The 19,402-nt window shown below is 52.4% G+C and overlaps 1 protein-coding gene across 1 annotated transcript in view; it reads right to left on the reverse strand.

Annotated features, from left to right (window-relative positions):
* ANK1 (ankyrin 1) overlaps positions 1-19,402 on the reverse strand; it is a 98,513-nt gene that overhangs the window by 62,584 nt on the left and 16,527 nt on the right. Inside the window, exons 3-9 of the mRNA XM_033848812.2 lie at positions 9,996-10,094; positions 5,992-6,090; positions 5,350-5,448; positions 4,161-4,346; positions 3,011-3,109; positions 2,534-2,632; positions 2,160-2,258 (exon numbers count right to left, since the gene is read on the reverse strand). Coding sequence (XP_033704703.2) covers positions 2,160-2,258; positions 2,534-2,632; positions 3,011-3,109; positions 4,161-4,346; positions 5,350-5,448; positions 5,992-6,090; positions 9,996-10,094 — 780 coding nt within the window. The remainder of the gene's footprint in view (positions 1-2,159; positions 2,259-2,533; positions 2,633-3,010; positions 3,110-4,160; positions 4,347-5,349; positions 5,449-5,991; positions 6,091-9,995; positions 10,095-19,402) is intronic.

A 19,402-nucleotide genomic window follows, 5' to 3' on the forward strand; every position in this document is an offset into this window, starting at 1 on the left:
ACTTCCCACCTCCTCCCTACACAGGGCTTCCATGTGGCTCCCGGGTGAGCCTGGTTCATTCCGGCCTCCGCGTTCCTGCTGGTCTCTGATTGCAAACCTCCTTCTTCTCACCCCACCAAATCCTCCAGGCCCGCTCTAGCCAGGCCCACGTCTTCCACGAGGCCTCCCCTGGCCACCTTTGATTCCTGTGGGCTTTTCTCATCTGTACCCCTCACTCGGACCGTACTTATATACTTGCCGAATTGTTTTCATAATTAACTTTTCAGGTGTATGTATCTTCTCTCCTTCCTTAGAAGCTTCTTAAGATCAGTGACTGTGCCTGGTATCTCTTACACGCCCCACGCATGCATGTAACACACACAGTGGTCCTTAATCAGTGTGGTCTTGAATGAATGCATGATGCTAAAATGGAATTTGGATCTAAAACCCTCCGTTCTTTGTCCTTGACAAGTGCACATCACTTTAAAAAACTGTTAAGGATCCTCACTGTTTCTTAAATAGCAATTTATTTCAAACAATTAAAGACAGAGAAGACTCACTCACTCATTCATTCAGACATAAATTCAGCAAATATTAAGTGATTAAAGTGCATCAGTTATGGGATAAGCTCTGGGGAAACAGAACAGACAGAATTCCAGGCCAAGGAAGCTGGCAGACTAGTAGGTTAAAGATGGGAAAAGAGATACATTGTTGCCACTCCGTGTGGTGACATCAGGAAGGCCTGATAAAGCACAGAGGAGCAGGGGAGTGTGGAGTCATGATGGGGTCGGGGGGACATGCGGAGAGAAGGCTTGCCAGGGAGGTGATCCCTGAGCTAGGACCTTGCCAGGAAGACGACACAGGAAGAGCATCCCCGAGAAGGGAATGGCGTGTGCAGTGCCACAGAGGCAGCCACCCTGGGACCCAGGGAGCTCCATGCAGGTAAGCACGCGGGAGGCCAAGGGCATAGAGCTGGACTCCAGGGGCAGGCAGGAGCTGCACCATGAAAGCCCCTGAGCGAGGAAACTGGGACGTTAGGTTTTAGCAAGAGACAACTGAAAGCAGGATTTTCAGCGAGGGAGGAACACAATCAAGCGGCATGACAGCTATTGTTAGTGACTGAATTGAACTGTGTCCCTCAAATTCACATGTTGACGTCCTAAAGCCCAGGACCTCGTGATGTGGCCTCATTTGGAAACAGGATCATTGCAGATGTAGTTAGTTAAGATGAGGTCACTGGTGTAGACCTTAATCCAATATGACTGCTGTCCTTATAAAAAGGGGAAATGTACACACACACACACACACACACACACACACACACACACACACACGCGACAGCCTGGGCCGTGAACATGACCCAGATTTCAGCGAGCTCCACTGAACACTCACATAACCCTCGGTCAGGGAATAAACTGCTCCTATGGTGTAGAATCTTATGACAGGGAGCTGCGCACAGAAAACCTCGGGAGTGGCCATGGGTGGGTCTGGTTTCTGCCTTGCTCTGCTCTGACCACCTTCTAAATTCACCCCAAGAACGAGGCAGTAGGCCTGGAGGCGGTGCAGGCAACACCAGGTAGTCTGACAGCTTCGGCCCCAGTAAGACTCAACACCTCATGTTAGAACTGAGGGCTGGGCTTTTGCTCTGGCCCCGAAAGGACCTCGAGAAGAACCGTTTTGTTTTCTTTTCAACATCATCCAGTCCGGCCCAGGCCCTGAAGACTCCCCGAGTGCTTAGTTCCTGTCTTTTCTGGAGCCAGGGTAAAAGAGATGAGGCCTGATCTCGAGCTGTACAGACACATGACAGCCCATGGGACAAATCCAGCCTGCTGCCTGTGCTTGGCAAGAAATTTTTACTAGAACAGGGCTGCTAGTTTGCACGTTATCCATGGCTGCTTCCCCACTACAGTGGTAGATTTGAATTGTTGTGACATTGACCAGGGCCTGCAAAGCCTAAAAATATTTACTCTCTGGCCCTTTAGAGAGAAAGGTGCCAACCTTGATCTAGATAATAATTAGAGCCGAGTGCCTCCTGTGTGACAGACATCAGGGTCAACGTCACACACACTGCTGAGTTAGTAGAATTAGCATCTCTGTTTCTCAGAAATGGGATTCGACCCGGGTCGGCCTGAGCTGGAGCCCCGCCTAAGAGATGCTCCTTGCAGAAAGGAAGCTCGCACCTTGGTTTTGGCTTGGATGGGCGCCCCGTGGTCCAGCAGGATCTCTGAGATTCGCAGGTGCCCATTCCGAGCTGCACAGTGGAGAGGTGTCAATTCATCCTTTAAAAGACAGTCAAAAAGAGAAAGCCCCAGAGGCACCCATCAGAGGTCGCTGGAGAGAAGGCACCTGTGGCATCATTCCAGCCGGAGAGGCACGAGAAGGCTTCCTTAAGGACCAGCCCGATGGAGCAGCCTGGTCTCCAGCTGCCCCTGTGGGCTGTTCTAGAGGCTGGACGCCCTTCCCTAGCTGGTCATGGGGAGCCCACTACCTGGGTGGAGCCCTGGAAGGCAGCACTCGCTCCCCTGGCCTTGCCGGGCAGCTGGCTGGCACCCACCTTGGTCCTTGTTTCTATCTGGGCCCCGCGGTCCAGCAGAAGCCGCACCATGATCACGTTCCCCCTGCGGGAAGCAATGTGCAGCGGCGTGATGCCGTTCTGGAAGGGAGGAAGGGACTGGTCAGGGCGTGTGTCCTTGTCTGGGAGGCAGCTGCTCTGCGCCCTGCTCCCCTGTGGCCCTGCCCCAGCCCAAGGCAAGCGGTCATCGGAGCCCACTGTCAGGACTCTTCTCGCCTAAGACAGATTTCAAAGCCTCTAAGGACACGCCAGCCTCTTGGTTCATCACAGCAAGCTGGCTGAGCCCAGGTCCCCCAGAATCAAAAACACAGGCTGCAGTTTCTTAGAAACCCACCCAGGGCTGCTTCACCCGCAGGCACGTCTGCAGTGCGGGGATGTCCTTGGTGCCGCAAGAGGCGGGCACTGGGTTCTAGACGCCCAGTCCCCGCATGCATGGGCGGCCTCACCAAAGGGCCTCACCTGGGGCGTGAAGTTGACACTGGCTCCCCGGTTGAGGAGCAGCTGGGCCACGTTGAGGTTCTCGTAATGAGCTGCGATGTGGAGGGGGGTGAATCCCGTCTGGCACACAACAGAGGGGGACAAGGCGTCACAAGCCACATACTGTCATTTCTACCTCAGAATCAGCCTGGGATTCTGAAAAGCCGGCAGGACCAGAGGACCTCACACAGCAGGCAGATTCAGAAGGAAGGGGTCAAGAGATGTCCCACGGCAATTACATCCAAAAGTGAGGTGCTACCTCTGGGGACCCCCAGTCTCCGTGGTTCACATGGACAAACCATGGACCAGGGTCACCTCCCACCCTGCAGGCAGGGCCCGTTCCTCTGAACGGTTACTTCTGAAGAGATTTTAATGAATGAGTGAGAAGTGTTATGGGGTCCATGACCTTAATCCTCGGGACGGTTCCAGCCCCCATAGGGGTGCAGTGGCCCCTGGGTGGCCAGCTGGGTGGCCCTTTGACCCTCGGTGGGTCCCTTGTCATCCTTCTGTTCCTAACCCCCGACCACGCCTAACCATCCAGGCAGCAGCTTTCCTGGCGGAACCCCGTGACCATGGGGCAGGGGCCTGTGTGACTGACTCAGTGCAAGTGCATTCGCAGCAGGAGGGAGACATTAAGTTTAGACGTTAAGTCTAAACTTACAGGTAGTGAAAACATCAGACAGCGTGTGCAGATGGCGGGCTGTCCAGGCCCCTGGGAGGCCCCTCTCCGGTCCCATCTCCATGTGGGAACCCTTCCCTCCCTCCCTCCAACCGGGGGGAAGCTGGGAAAAGAGCTGGAATAAACTTCTAGAACACCACCGGGGGGGGGGGGGTGGACTGCAAAGTCCTGCTCTGGCCAGAGGCCCCTCCCGCCCCGCCTGGACGCTGTTCTGGGTGACCTGGAGCCACAGCGAGCACACGTCCTTCAGCGTTGCCCGGGGGTTTAAAGGGGGGCGTCCCCTGTGGCTCTCAGCTGGCTGGTGGAACGGCGGGCGCAGCGGGGCGGGTGCTTGGGGTGCACGCTGGAGCTTCTGTGGTCTGGCTGGTTCCAGGTAACTGCCGGAATCGGTGGAGACCCCGAGGGCCCCGGGTCCGGGCCCCGGCATGATCCCGGCCCCGCCGGCCGCCTCACCTTGGAAAGCACGTCGGGGTTGGGGTCGTTCTGCAGCAGCACCGCGGCCGTCCGCGTGTCATCGTTGCGGGCCGCGATGTGCAGGGCCGGCAGGCGCACCTTCCCCTTCGTCCCGTAGTTGATGAGGTGCGCCACCACGTTCTCGTGGCCCTGCTGCAGGGCCACGGCCAGAGGGGTGAAGCCGTCCTGACCGGGGAGGGGGAGAGGAGAGACCGTTGGCTCTGACCGTCCTGACCACTCGGTCCTCAGGGCAGGACACGCGCTTTCAAGCTCAGGGCTCTTGCCCTGTGCCCGAGAAGACCTCCCTCCTCCACAGCCTGCGAGCTCGGCTGAGATGCCACCTCCTCCCTGCGCCGCTCCTGGCCCTGCTTTCGTGCCTTGCCGTCTCACGGCACCTCCAGGAATTTCCCTTTGGCGCGTATTTAACTTTTCCTTTAGGACGTGCTCCTAGTCGGAGCGTTGATGAGAGTTTTACTGCCCTGTCTCTTTGCCTCCCTCTCACCCCATCACCCGGTGTCAGGACAGTGCCGTGAACTCACGGCCGACCAACATTCCTTCATTCATCTCACAAGTATTATTGAACGCCTACCAAACGCTGGAAACCACACCAGGCACCGAGGTTTCAGTTGTGAGCTACTGTTATTAATCTCCTCGGTGTGCGCTAGGGGCACAGGGCCCCCTGAACTGGCAAAGTAGATGTCATCTGATGCTAAGAGTCAAGAGAAGCTTTGGTTCCATCTAGTCCGATTTCATCATTTCACCAGTGACAAAACTCAGGGTCGAGTGACCTGTCCAAGAGTGTACGTGGGTTCCCGGCAAGAGCCTTTCTCATTAAGGTCCTAGGCAGACCTGTCACCCACACGTGCGCACGCACGCGCGCACACACACACACACACACACACACACACACACACGTGCACGCACGCCTCCCACCCCAGCCCGGCCTCCAGTGTTTTTCACAGTGGGAATGACAGGCTCACCCCTGCTGTCACTTCTCTGGCACGTGTCTGGGCATCCCTCAACGGCCATAACTTTGTCTCTTGCCCCCTTGCAGGGTCCAACAGCACCCAGGACATTGATCATGGCAGAGAATGCATCCCAAGCCATGTCCCAGGAACACACTCCCCTGGGACCGTGTCCTCCCCCCAAGAGACATTCAGCCGTGAGGCCGCGTCCCCAAGGTACTTACTTCTGTGGCTACATTCTGATTAGCTCCGTTTTCCAGCAAAAACTTAACCACCTCCAAGTGATTCTCTTGCGCTGCCATGTACAGGGGTGTAAAGCCTTTCTGCAGGCGAAGAGAAAAAGCCATTGGCATTCGCCCACGTTAGTGACAGACGCTAAGACCAATGCAGGATCCTCCAGACTCGCAGACAGCTCTCCCTGCAACCTGTTTCCACCCAGCCCTTGCGGCAACATCCCCACCTGCGTCTCCAGCTATAAAAACACACGGACACTCTGCAGTGGCGGAGCGGGGTTACTTCAGAAGGCCACCAGGTGGGGGCGATCCTCTCCAGAAGTCTGCTCCTGCCCCTCCCAGAATGGTCAGCCTCTTCTGCACACCCACCCCCCGCTAATTTCACTCCTTTCCTCATCCCCCCTCACGTCCCCCCATGCACAGATGAGCCACAACTAAATATATTATTCAGCTAAAGGAACAGAGACGGGGTCCACAATGACCCACCCCATCGTGCTTAGAACGTCCACCGTGAAGCAGGAAAAAGCAAGAAGGTGCTTGGGGACATTTGAATACATTTGGACTCCGCCACACAGCGTGTCCACCCGGGTGAAGGGTACGGGCAGCCCCACCGCCCGGGGCCCTGAGCATCACCTGTGACTGGGCGTTGACGTTGGCGCCATAGTTGACGAGCTCCCGCACCACCTGGTCCTGACCCGCCAGGGCGGCGATGTGCAGCGCCGTGTTCCCCTTCTGAAACACGGGGAGGGAAGACAGGAGGTTCCCAGGGGCCCATCACAGGTACAGGGCTGTCACAGGTGTGGGATAAGGGTGTCGTCTGCGGGGAGGCAGCGGGCTTCCTTTATGGCCCCAAGGGGTGGACAACACACACTTTTGTGCCTGACCCATCAGACATCATGAACAGCCCTGGAAACCCAGGGAGGGAAGTTCTTCCCGTTCTCCTGAAAAAAGAATGCCCCAGAACAAGAACGCCAACTTCTCAGCACGGATCTGCTGCTCTTGGGCTCGGCGTCCCGACACCGGCCGACGGGCAGTCAGGATTCCCCGGGACACCTGCGGAAGAGCTGCCAGGCCAGCTGACTCCCTGGACGTCCGGCTCCTCCCGGGCTGTGGCCCTGCAGGACGGGGCGGAGGCCCCGAGCTCCAGGGAAAAGGAGGCCACAGATCCCGCGGGCCCAGCTCCCTCGCGCCATTACAGCAACACGCACCGGCCAAAGGCTGGACCAAAGGGGGCACGGGGTGAGGGGCAGTCAAGCATCAGATAGAAGCGGGAAGGGCAGAAATAGGTAAAGGAGTTGGGGGGAGGGTTAGTAAAAGGAACTATATAATGTACGTAGAAGAAAAGAAAAATATAAAACCAAGTGCGCAAAAATAAACAGAATAGAACCTGGCAGAGGAAAACACAAGGAAGAATATGAATAAGTAAAATACAGTGAGTCAGAGTTCACCAAGTCGGAGAGGAGAGGAAGGCCGGAGAGAAGAAACATTAGAAGCAAATGAAATTCACAGCTGTTTTAAGGTAAACTTTTCAGAAGCTGAGAACTGGTAACAGAGACTAAGACACCAGGCAGGCTCTGAAGGTGGTGGTAGTGGGGGGACGTGTGAGGTTTCTTGTTTGGATCCATCCTGGGCATTTAACAGCACTTCCTGGATGGGCGGGCTCAGGTCCGGCAGGCGGCTTCCGTTTCCAGGATGCGCCTCCCTGCCAGGCTCCTTCCTGCCTCCCTCCCAAGTCCCTCTCCCCGACGTGATCCCACGGGCATCCCTGCTCCGGGAGGGGCAGGCGGGGCAGGCCCACCTGACAACGTCCATCAAACAGGGACCACAGCTGGACCCATCTGTCCCTCTGCTACTTAAGGCGCACAGATCTCACACGACCTCACATTTTCTAATTCAGACGGCATATAGTTTTTAACTAAACTACATGAACACTTGCCAATCCAACTCAGGAAACCCACCAAACAGGGACTTCAAATCTAGTCTGTGCGCTGGGGCCACCGGCCACTGGGAGCCAAGCGCCTCCCCCAGGGGGTCTGAGCATCACAGGGCCACCCGGTGCCCCAGGGCTCATGTTTCTGTCTCTAAAGCGTGGCCTGTTTCAAGCAGGAGGGTCCTCTCGTTACCTCCCAAATGTGTCTTTCTGATTTCTCCTTAAGTCCCACTTGATAAGCAGAAGGGTTCTTCCTCAAATATCCATCAGAGAATAAGTGTCAGAAATGAGCATAAAGATGCTAAGTAATCTTTTCTCCTTCGAAGTCCGAAGAGCCTCCACTTAGACACCTTGGCACCTGGGTCCAACTCACTCGCTGTACCAAGTGGAGCAGGGCTGCTGGCACCAGAACCTTCTCTAGGAATCAGGACTCAGACCTCCACGCCTCCCCACCTAGAAGGAGGCATGCCGTGTCCATCCATCCACTCACCACACGCTGAGCACGTGTGTGTCAGGCACTGGGCCAGCTCGAGAAGGGAATTTCAAACATTTCCTTCCGTCTGCCCCTTCCTGCCTGAAATCCCACGACGACAGGACTCGCCCCATACAAACCCACGTGGAGGGAAGCTGGCCAGGGAGAGATGTGGAGGCCTGGCCGTGGGACTCAGCCCGTGACGTCTTCAGAACCTGGGCTGAGAGCAGCCCTGGTGAGGAATGCATGCCCCCCTCCACACACACATGCACGCGCCGCAAGGCTCAAGGAGACCCCCAGCCTCAGGTCCGGAGTCACAGGGAGATGGTTTTTTTCTGCTCCTCCCGCAGCATGAAGGAACATGCCCTCAAAGAAGCAGGAAAAAGTACTTAGCTATATTTGGATCCACAAAGACCCAATTTCTCCATTTCCAGGGAGTCCCAGAGCTCACGGCAGGGAGGGTGGCTGCAGTGGGTGCTGAGTGAGTGCCCGGGCTGGGGAGGGGGGTGCAGGGGGAGGCAAAGAATGCATTTGTTTCACGCTTTTAAATTTTCTAAGCACAGTTTAGGAACCTATATTGGTTTTGGCTTTTTAGTCTTGTCTTTTTTAATCTCGCTCCTGCTTGCGAGACCCGTTACAATTCCCCAATCTGTTGTGGCTCTTGCTTTGCCCACGGTTTCAGCTTCACCCTTTTTTTCCTCCCTCTGTTGGGCCCTCAGAAACCACGTTGGCTTATACAATTTCTATAAATACAGAGACACACCAAGCGTTCGCTTGCAGAATACCGATCCAAGGGGGAAATTCGGAGAGAGTAAACGTGCTGAAGCGTAGTGTTTCTGCAGCTCTTGTGGGGATGCCAGGGGGAGGACAGCCACTCTGGCCACCACAGCCCGTCAGATGGTACCATGCTTGCGGCCAGGCAGCTGACAGCATCGGATGAGAAATAACCACGTCCCTTTCATCCGCAGAAGAAGCCGGGTGGAAACAATTGGTATTTGTCACGGGGTTAGAAAAAAAATGCTCTGTACACGTTCAGAAAGAGCAAATCAGTCTATTTCATCCGTGAGATCTTTTCACCTTTGGGAAATGACATGAAAATTACAGAATTTTCCCTCGAGAGATGAGTCTACCTTCATAATATTTTGGAAGTTCACTTCATAACCATAAATTATATCTGTTCTCTACCTGTTGTTCTTCTGGTTCTCTGCTCACGAGGTGGTAACTGCGTGGAACTGAAATCGGGGCTGTGTGTGAGACCACGCTGAATAAACAGCAAACGGAAAATAAGAGGCTGCAGGGACCAGCCCAGGAAGAAAACCATGGGATGTAACAAAGGAAGGGGGAGAAGAGGAAACAGTACTTGACACGGTAAACAGAGGTGATTCTTTTGGTTTCATTTTGTTTGTTTTTAAAAGCTGGCTGCTTGTTGCTTAGTAAACAAATAAGATGCATAAGAAATGAAACTGATTTTGCAACATGTAGGTGCATCAATTTCATGACTGCAGTTTCTGGACTTAAGTCACTGGTGTTTATAATCTACTGCTTTGGGGAGAACCGTCCTGCTGTGAGAGGTGTGACATCACACAAATGCTTGCAGTAAACAGAACACTGTTCACTGTTCAAGGGACCCAGTAAGGAGAGGAAATGGGTTTGGGGCTGACCAAGGAAGACTCAGGGTTGGAGAAGGATGTGGAGAAGGACTCTTCCACAGCCCTCATGAACGACATAGTCACCAATATTTATTGATTTCTTCCTATATAGGCATTATATATTCACTACCACATTTGATTTTCATACCAATCCTGCAACTACATATTATAATCTCCATTTTAAAGATGAGTAAACTGAGGCTTCTCACTGGCTGAGTGACTTGCTTCAGGTCACAGAGTATGAAACATCTCAGCGAGGATTTGGACCCAAGGCACCTGCCTGTGGACCTCTTAGCTTGGGAAAGCATGAAGCCATGGGGCAAAGGGTTTTATTTTTAGATTTACAGTCGAGTGATGAGGATAAAGGCCCCCTGAATCCTTGTGGAAATGGGGTCCTGTGTTTTTCAGGTGACTTCAGGGGCTCACAGGACTAGGAAGTGACTGGAAGGATGAGAGGAGTTCAGAATCAGGCTTGGGTCTCTGTCATGAAGGGCTGGTTTCTGTGTCTTTAGGGTTTGGTACGATATGTGAATTTTGATGGAAACCTCCCGCCCCGCCCCCCACCCCCTGCCACCAAGAGACGTACCTTGGTTGTCGTTTCCAGGATGATCTCTTTGTGCAGAAGTTCGACCACCATCTTCACGTGGCCTTCTTTAGAGGCCAGATGCAAGCCGTTCAGCCCATTCTGTGAAGAGCAGAGAGGCAGGGACGGCGGGGTCAGAGGGTCCGTGCGTCCTGCTGGTCCAGGCGGCTGGACCGAGGTCCCTGACCGCGAGGGGCCGTGCAAAGGGCCCGAAGGGGAGACCCCGAGTGGTGTCGACATAGGCGCAGGGCAGAGCCAGCCTGTGACCAAAGCTTGTCTGACAGTTAAATTTTAGGGGAAAAAAACCAAGCAAACATTTTCCAGGGCCAACCATCAAGTCCACAAAAGCAGAACTCTCACTGGGTAGTTAAAGTTCCAGCCGCCCGGGCTCTAAAGAAAGCAGCCAGCGCAAGCTCACTGGTCCCCTCCTGCTTCAGACCCTTGTGACCCTTGCACTTAGATGTCTTGAAACTTTCTGGCAAAAGCCGCCTTCAAAGAGAGCTACTCAGAACACAAATAACTGACTACACGATGGAACTAGCTTTCAGTTCCAATGGAGAAGTAGATCTCGGCTCCGCACAGAGAATGATTTTCATCAGTCAGTGATCTCCACCCCCCTCCCTCTCCACCAGCAATCTCCCCTCTTCCCATCTCCTCCTTCCTGTCTCCTCTGCTGGTCAACTCTGTTCTCCCACGTCCCCTTTCGGGGGGAGCCCAGGGCCACCGTGGGCTCTGGCTGAGAAGAAAGACCCTCATCACCAAGATGGAGGGGTTGGTTCCTGATGATGTGAATGGAGGGGTCCCTGGCTCACCCAATATCTCTGCATCCCCACCATGGGGTCCTGAAACTCCCACTCTCCCTTTGTATCAGGGCATCATTTTCAGGAGATTCCAATTAAAACACAAATATTCTGCCTGGGAGTTCTAGTGCATTAACCCATTAACAGATTAGCCCTATTGCTTTGCTAAAACCAGCACTGGAAAGTACTGAGTGATTACTGCTGTAACGCTGTAACCTTTGCAGCTAGTCCCGCTAACCTGACAGCAGTGCCTCATGATGGGAGAATGGAACACGTATAAGAGGGCCTTGGACGGGGCAAATATAACTGGTGCCTTGGGTGTCAGAGAACAGCCCAGAGTAGGCTTGAAGGGAACTTTACCTACTTCCTATTTAGATCGGACCCGCCCTGCGCCCCAAACCCACAGAGTACAGCTGGCCAAATCTTCGCCCGTCAGCACAGCCAGCCTTGCCAGGGTGGGTGTATGTGGAGGGGATGGGAGAGCCCGCTGCAATATTTCCTCTCGCCAATGCCTGAAAAGCTCCGTTAGACTTCTTCCTCTTGCAGACTTTGGACACCGTGAAAATGTAGGGTCCAAAGCGGTGTGAGTAATCCACACCCCAGAGTGAATGAGTTTATCAGATAAAGGCGAGGTCAGAGCCCGTTTTGATAACAGAAAGGGAGAAAGTGGTTGAAGGCAAGACAGCAGGTCTGTGACTGCAGGAATCTGAGGGAGGGGAGGAGCTTGGGGCTGAAGCCAGTTCCCCTCAAATCATTCTGCAAAATACAAACTTGCAGAAAAGCCTTTGTCAGGCGACCCGCTCGGGGGGCCTGGAGCCACTCTCTCCAGCTTTGCGTCCTGACTGTACCCCGGGGAAGGGTCTGCACCGGAGGGAGCCCCTCCTTCCCCAGCGCTGCCATCTGCAATCCCCTCTTCACACCCGGCAGCGCCTTGTCTGGAAGGTTCCGGGCGCTGAGCGCAGGCACCCTGTGGTCATGTGGGAATCCGGGGTGGGCATACCACTGTGGGCGTCACAGTCTGCTCACTGCAGGGGACTCGGCTGGGGCTTCGAGCGTGCGTGTGCTGACCGCGGGGCTTTCAGCGCTCCCGGGGGGTGCAGTCACTTTCCAGGAGCAGTCGTTGGTCCTGAATGCCTCAAAGCTGGGGAAGTGGCCAGTCTACAAGGAAAACACTAATGTTTGCTGCTAACACCCCAGGGGTGGCTGTCCCTGCTCTTTGGAGCCAGAGTCAGGATCTCAATCCACAGGGATTCTAGACACACAGTCTGCCCAGAGGATGCTGGCGTCCAAAGGGTTATTGGAGATCCCTGAATGCTGAGGAAACCAAGGCCCAGAGAAGTCAAATGATTGGTTCAGGTCACACAGCCTTTCTAGGTCACAGCCACATATAGAACCAACCTGGATGCCCCAGGAAGAAAGAGTTTGGGGCTTTTTTTTAACCCGAGGAAATGGTATGTTTCTTTTCATCAGCTGATGAAAGCACAGGTTCCCTTTGTGATTACCAGGCAGCTTAGAGGGACTGCTCAGTCACCATAACCATCCGTGTGGGACTGGTCACGACTGCTGTAGGTAGTCCCCAGGATTTTACTCGCTGCCCTGGTCCCTAGGAAGCCCCTCTGCTTCCCTCCCTGGTCACACACCCCCTCCCAAAGCTGAACTCTGGCAGAAGGCAAGGGACCGTCTAAATATCAATAGATCTGTGTCTCTAATAGTTTTACTCAGCTTCCAGCTCGGATCCTGGTTCAAAGATCTCTTCTTTATGACTTTATTTTTCTTACTTTATCTTTGATTTGTTTCCAACATAGTCACACTAAGTTACTTCCAAGTCCATTACTGTGATGATCTGAATCCAACTCCCTCACCAGGGCCACAGAAGAAGCCCATGTGGCACAGCTATGACGGGTGTGCAAGAAGACCCAGGAATCTAGTGCAGAACAAAATCACACAGGGGCATGGCTATGACAAACTCCTGTCCCAACTACGGTTACCTCACGCCGAGCAGGCACTAAATCCGCTTCAGCGAACGTTTACTGAGAAGCTGTTCTGCGCCTGGCACTACGCTAGGGATGCCTGAAGCACAAACCCTGACCCTCAAAGAACTCAGTTTAAGACAGAAAGGAGATGCATAACAATAAATGCAAAATCACGTGAAAAACGCCCAAAATGCAGGTAGAAGACTGAAAGTAGCACAGAGGAGAAAGGAGCTGCTTGCTTAAGGGGTCAGGAAAGCTTCGCAGAGGGCTTTTCGGGGCAGTCTGCACACAGCCAGGGGTGCAAGTCCGTTAACAATGGCAACGTGAGTTTAAACATGTCTGAGTTTAAATTCTAAACCCATGAGCTCAGGTTTTAGAAACTATGCTCCCGGCCCTTCTCATCAAGGGCCCTCCTCTTTCTTCCATGAAGCATCTGGATTCCAGGACCGTACAAACATCCAGACCCACTGCAGCAAGTTTTCTCCAGCAACTGGCCTCAGCAGATGGATGGATGGCCACATCCAGCAGCTGAGGTCGCTGAAAGCCTGAAAGCAAGTTTAGGGCATATGTACCCAAAGGAGCTTGTACAACTGTCTTATTGGAGGCATAACTAGTCTAGGCAGGAGACCACTTCCAGTATTTCAAAAGAGCATTTCATGGATAAATACTACATTTCATACTTTCTTTTTCTTTAAGCAGACTTGTTATTGCTCAGATCTGAAGTGGGGAGGGGTGCAAATTCTGGGAGCTGCTCGTTCTTAACTAAAACTATGGACAGAGACGAACTGCAATCTACCACCTCTTTAAAATCAGGATCCGTGTGGTGTGTTTGAGTCAAATCAAGTTTAAGTTATTGGCTAAGAGTAAAAGGCAGGCCGCTGAATCTTCCTCGCACCTTTGCAGCTAGTCCCGCTAACTTGACAGCCACTCCACTCCACGCTGAATGGCAGACAGAATACTGAGGGGGATCACGGGGAGAAATCACATATTTCCTCCCCCAAATAACTGGGTGTAGAAGATAAACAAGAAGGAGGTGGAGGGATATTAGAGGAACTTCTTCAGCTAAATTAGAAGCTAGGGAGCAAAGCAGTAGCTACTTGTGGGCATTTTTTTTAACCACACGCTTTTCTCAGGAAAATGCCAGCTTGCCACATTCTTCTTCCCAAAGACACCTGCTTCTGTGTCTCCAGTTACGTGCATGTTAGACTAACTGATTTTGTTCCACAGCCCTTGACTGCTCTTTTCTGTTTTTCTTTCATCACTCTTTTTCTATTTTTTGTTTCAATTTTGATCATTTCTACCGACATGTCTTCAAGTTCTTTGATTCTTTCCTCAGCTGTGTCCAGTCTACTCTGGAGCCTGTTGAAGAAATTCCTCATTGCCATGAAAGTTTTTAAAAATTTCTAGCATTTCATTGGGCTCTTTCTTACAGTTGCCATCTCTCTGCTGAAATCCCCTATCTGTCCATGAACAGTGTCCACTTTTCCTACTAGATCCTTTAACATATTAAGCATAGTTATTTCAAAGTCCATCTGATAGTTCCAAAATCCAGGTCATCTCTACGTCTGGTTCTGTTGATTGCTTTGTCTATTGACAATTCTTTGTTGTTGTTTTTTTCTTACTGTGTGTATTGTAATTTTTAATTGAATGCCAGACACTATATATAGAAGAGCAGTAGAGACTGAAATAATTTGTGCCTGGAAATGGACATGCCTCTGCTTCTGTGAAGCTGTTAGCACAGGGCTGAGGATGGGGGCTGAGTCAATCTAGTCAGGAGTTGACCTGCATCTGGGTTTTGTTGTTACCACGGGTGCACACGGCCTTCAGATTATTCCAGAGGTAGGCTGCTGTCACGCGGAGCTCAGAGTAGGAGCTAAGGTGCCAGAGGGCTGTTCTGTGATCCTGAGTGCCGCTCAGCTTCCAGCCATCCTTATGTTGCCTGTGCCTCAGTTGGGGTCTTTCTCCACGCTCTTGCCCCCTGCCAGCAGTCCTATGCTCTTCCTTGTTTCAAGGTAGGAGCAGAGCTTCTCTTTTGTCCTGCTCCAGCTTCAGTCTTAGGCAGGCGTTGCTCCTGGGCCTCAAAGGTGGGATTTTTTTTTTCATCATTTTTCCCCTCTTCTCTGCAGCAGCAAAACCTGCCTTGTCTCTATACTTGGTGCTGAGTGAGATTCCCCTGCTCCTCCCCCAGTGGCAGCAGACCTCTGCTTTTTATTGGTATAAGGCAGTTAGTTATTTGTCCCAAATGGCTTCCCGCCCTCCCTGGGAGTACAGGGGGTGTGCCTCCCCCTTTACTGAAGCAGCACTGTGTCTCTGCCTGTCCTGGGGCTGGAAGGTTTCCTACCCTCCCCAGGGGCAGAGGGAGTTTGCCACTACTCCCCCTCTGGAGAGGGGATTTTGCCTGAGGTCTGAAGGGGAGAGGGTCTGTTTTGGCTTCACACAAGGGAAGGGTCTGGGGCCACGCCCCAACCCCACAGCCACAGGCACCACCTGCTCTCCTGTGCTGCCCATGGGTGTCCTCTGGCCTCCTGGTTTACCCCACTATTTCTCAGGAGCACCTGGTGGAGGCCTGGGGCTCCAGACACACTCAAGCCACACCGGCCTGCGGGAGTCTGTGACGACTTCGCTTGTATGGTAACTGCTTTTCTCTCCTGCTTCTGCCAAAGCTGAAATGGTGGCCCTCTCCCCAGAGGGCTCAGCGCTTTCTGGAATTCAGCTAAACGTCCATTGCCTTGTGGCCTCAGCCCTCTGATGGGCTCAGGGAAAACTGTCATTCTGTAGATTATCCAAGCTCTTCTCTCTCTGTTAGGGTGGGAGCAACGTTCTTCGAAGCTTTTTACATCCTAGAGACTCCCTATCCTGAGCCCCTGAGGCCACCTGGTCCCATATGATCTCGTCCCACATGGTCTTAACACGGCAGACAACCATTTTAGGATCTTTTGGGCAAAAATGTTCATGCCAAACATGCACACCTGGAGTTTCTCATCTGCCTTTGCTCTGTTTTTTCCAGGTAAAATGTCAGTCTAGAGGATCCTTCTGAGCAGTAATCTGTCTGATGGGAAGGGAGGAGATCTCAGCCAGGCCGTGTTTCTTTTAACATTTTTAAGAAGAAGAAGAAGAAAAATAAAGTCTCATTCAGCCTGAATGATTTAATTTGGAGTATTTTCTTGTACCAACTGTGAGAAATTCCACTGGCAAAATAGACAATTCCAGACATTTGTTCTCAGTAAATGATCCCTCTGTTGCACGTCTCCGATTGCCCCAATTACACTAATTGATTTCTCAATGTACAAATCCAGTAGACGTGTCACAGGAAACTAAACTCTCATCCTGTCCAGAGCAGAGGACGATTTCAAACCGAGAGGCCTTGGTGTCCGGAGATCCTCTGCCTCTTTGAAAACTCCAAGAACACCTCCGAGGCTGCTGCTGGCGTTCTCGTGTGGACACGCCCCGTTCCACTCCTTTTCTCACACCCGGTGATTTCACGCACACACACACAGGTGGCCCTGGAGCAGCCTCGGGCTGTGTCCTGAGGACCCTCCTGCCCACCTGCCCCTGCCGCCCCACAGCCCCTGAACCTCATGATTCCAGCCCCTACACCCTTTCTTTGAGCTAAGCAGTGTGTGCTCCTGTAGCAGCTGGGAAGCATGGCCTTTTTATTCATAAGCACCTACTACCCTGTTATTGGCTCCGCTTAGCAGATTAATTGGCTGCCCTATTATCAGAGGCTATGGAGCCTTGGGCAGGGGAGGCTTCGATGGGGAAGGAAAGGAGTGGAGTCCTGGAAGAATAAGCCAGAGCAGCAGCGGCAGAGAAGGCCAAGAAGCCGAGGGCCCCAGAGGGGAACAAGACGCAGCGGGGGAGGGGTTTCTAGGTAACTTGCCTTCAGGCCACACCCACTTTACCCAGGCAGTCAGCCAGGAGTGAAGGTCTCGCCCATAAAGGACAAGGATGTATACACAGAGGATCTCGCACCCAGTTCTTATATTTTATATGCTACTTTCCCATCCAGTCCGGATCCTCTAGTAGCTTGTTATATCTGTCCAGGGAAGATGAGCGTTATACTCTACGTTACGGAAGCTTAATTCCCCGAATAACAACCCGCCTGTACATTCGGGACCTCTAGCTTTGCTCTATTATTGGTTCCTATCTGTGGGGCACGATCACTGACATTACATATTTCCAGGTCTGCAGCCCTGAAACAGAGTAGGAAATAAAAATCTAAACAGGGCTATGGAGAGAGAAAAGGACTGAAATGGTTGCCATCCCGACTCCGAATCCTGAAATTGATGAGAAAGAGAGAAAGAGGGAGGGAAGAAGGAAAGGCAGAGACCATGGAAACCAAAGACAGAGGGAAAGATGAGCAACAAAGGTGACGGGAAAGGAAAGACGGAGCGACTGTCACTCTGGGCTCAACGACATGAGGGCATGAATGAAGCTGCTGGCAAAGAAACTGCTACAACAATATAAATCTTGGGTCCTCTCCTCAAATTGCCTGCATTAAATTTTCAGCCCAAACAGAAATGAAATCAAAAGGGAACAGGGGTTTTCCCATCTTCCCTTCTCTTCTTGTTCCCGTCCCTCACCTCCCAGCTGGAAGATGCTGGCATCTGAGGAAGCAGGACAGTGAACCGGAGGGGTGCCCTGCAGAGGCATCTGAGAGGGAGGAGGGGGCCGCTCTGGAGTGTTTGGGAGGTTGGCACATCGAGCGAATAAACAAACATGTTAAGGATGATGCAAATCCATGGAAGTCAGATTTCTCACTGTCTGAAGGGATTTAAAACCTGGAAAGAAGAAAGGCTGGGAAGAACCCTGAGGTCTTGGACCAGGATTACAAGTATTGGCTTGATCTCATGGGTTTTTAAAAATACACATACACAGATAGATGTAGAAACAGTTACAGATGTGTGTACACACATGACTAGCAGTAGCAGCGGGCACACTGAGTGATCAGATTTTGGTGTCTACGTACCAGCCTCCACTGAAAGGAAACAGGGGGCCTTGGAAAAGTGGCTGATCCAGGGCTGGGGCAGGGCAAGTACAAAATGCCACTGGGATAACTTATGCCAGAGAGTAAGGAAATCAAGAATGATGCAAACACGTCACATAACACAGAAGCCCGCTTATTGAAAGGGCTCCCAATGGCCTGGTTTAGACCTGAACATCAAAATAAGCCATGAGAGTATCAGATTACAACGCATCAAATAAAACAGGAACCCATGAGTCTGAAGAGACTCGTTATAAGTAAATAATGAATAAAAAACAAATCAATGAGGGAGAAGGGAAAGCTTATCCTTCAGTGGAATGCCAGCTAATAAACGCAGAAGAAATGATGGAGATGGAGAATCACTCCTTGGAACCACCATAGTGGTAGTGATGCAGGCAGAGGTCATCCGTGTATGTGCCAGGAATGGTGGCTGGGAGTTTGATGAGGGACAGGATACTGGCATTATATTGGAATATTACCCTCCCCAAGAAAATACTGATCAACTACAGAGGGAAAAATTGATGATTTCACAGTAGAAAAACTTGGCAGACACCAACTTCAGCAGGTGATCAAGGCTAACATCCTTGGAGTGGAAAGGGAGCATGATTTCTATGGGATCCTGCTAGGAATGCTCTGCCTCTGCCTGGTCACCAGGAAACATCAGCAGACGCAGCTGAGGTGCAAACTACAGAACGGAAGATGGTCAGAAAGAGTAGAAACAGGCCAAGGCTGAGGACGCATTCCAGGTGGAAGGAGGCCGATAAGACATGACAAGTGATCCCAGAGGGGCTTCTTGGAGAGACTCTGTGTCCTCACTACTGGGTGGTACGCACCGGCTGTTTAGGGGTGACGGGGAACTCCATCATCTGTAGTACATATTACAGATCAATAGAGAGGAAAGGTCGCAGAGAATCTGGGTGAGGGAGATGTGGGGATTCTTTGTACAGTTCTTGCAAATTTTCTATAGGTTTGAAATGTTACAATTTTAAAAAAGAAAGTGGGGGGTAGGAAGGAGCCGTGTGGGAGGGGTAGAAGAGGTTGTCAGAGAAGCGGACGCAGAGCTCTGCGTTACCCTGGGCTCTGGCTCTGGTGGGAGAGGATGGGCAGCCCGTTGCGGTTCCCGCGCGTGTAAGGATCAAAGCCAGAGTGAGAGGCTGAGCACGCACATCCCTCCTATTTCACAGGCCCCGCGAGGGGCGACCTTTACCGGAGGTGAGAAGACCGTTCTAGGCTGGAAACCCCGGAGAGCAGCTGAAGCCCCACGTGGGAACCAGCGGACAGGAGGGCAGGGCAGGGCCCCCACACACCTCACCGCAGCCTCCTTCTGACCCGGCTATCACGTGGCTCCCTGGAGACCGCTTGGTGGGAAAGGTCTGCTAAAAATATATGGCCCTGGGTCTAACACATCGGAAGCCAGAAAGAGCTGAAGCGATTGCTGTCACCCTGGCGGGAAATCAGCCCTCGTCTGCTTTGCCATCCTGTCTCCGGTCCAGGGCCGGGGAAGGTAGAAGCAGCTCAGAAACGGAGAGGAAGGCGTACAGTCAGAGGGAAAGGCACAGGACCAGCTCTGCACGTGCCCCTGCTCTGCTCTATTACAATCGAAGTTTACCTCCTTACCCAGGCAGCGCTTATGATTTAGAGGTTACTGGGTAT

The sequence above is a fragment of the Tursiops truncatus genome, chromosome 21 (assembly GCF_011762595.2).
Source record: "Tursiops truncatus isolate mTurTru1 chromosome 21, mTurTru1.mat.Y, whole genome shotgun sequence".
Classification (NCBI taxonomy): domain Eukaryota; kingdom Metazoa; phylum Chordata; class Mammalia; order Artiodactyla; family Delphinidae; genus Tursiops; species Tursiops truncatus.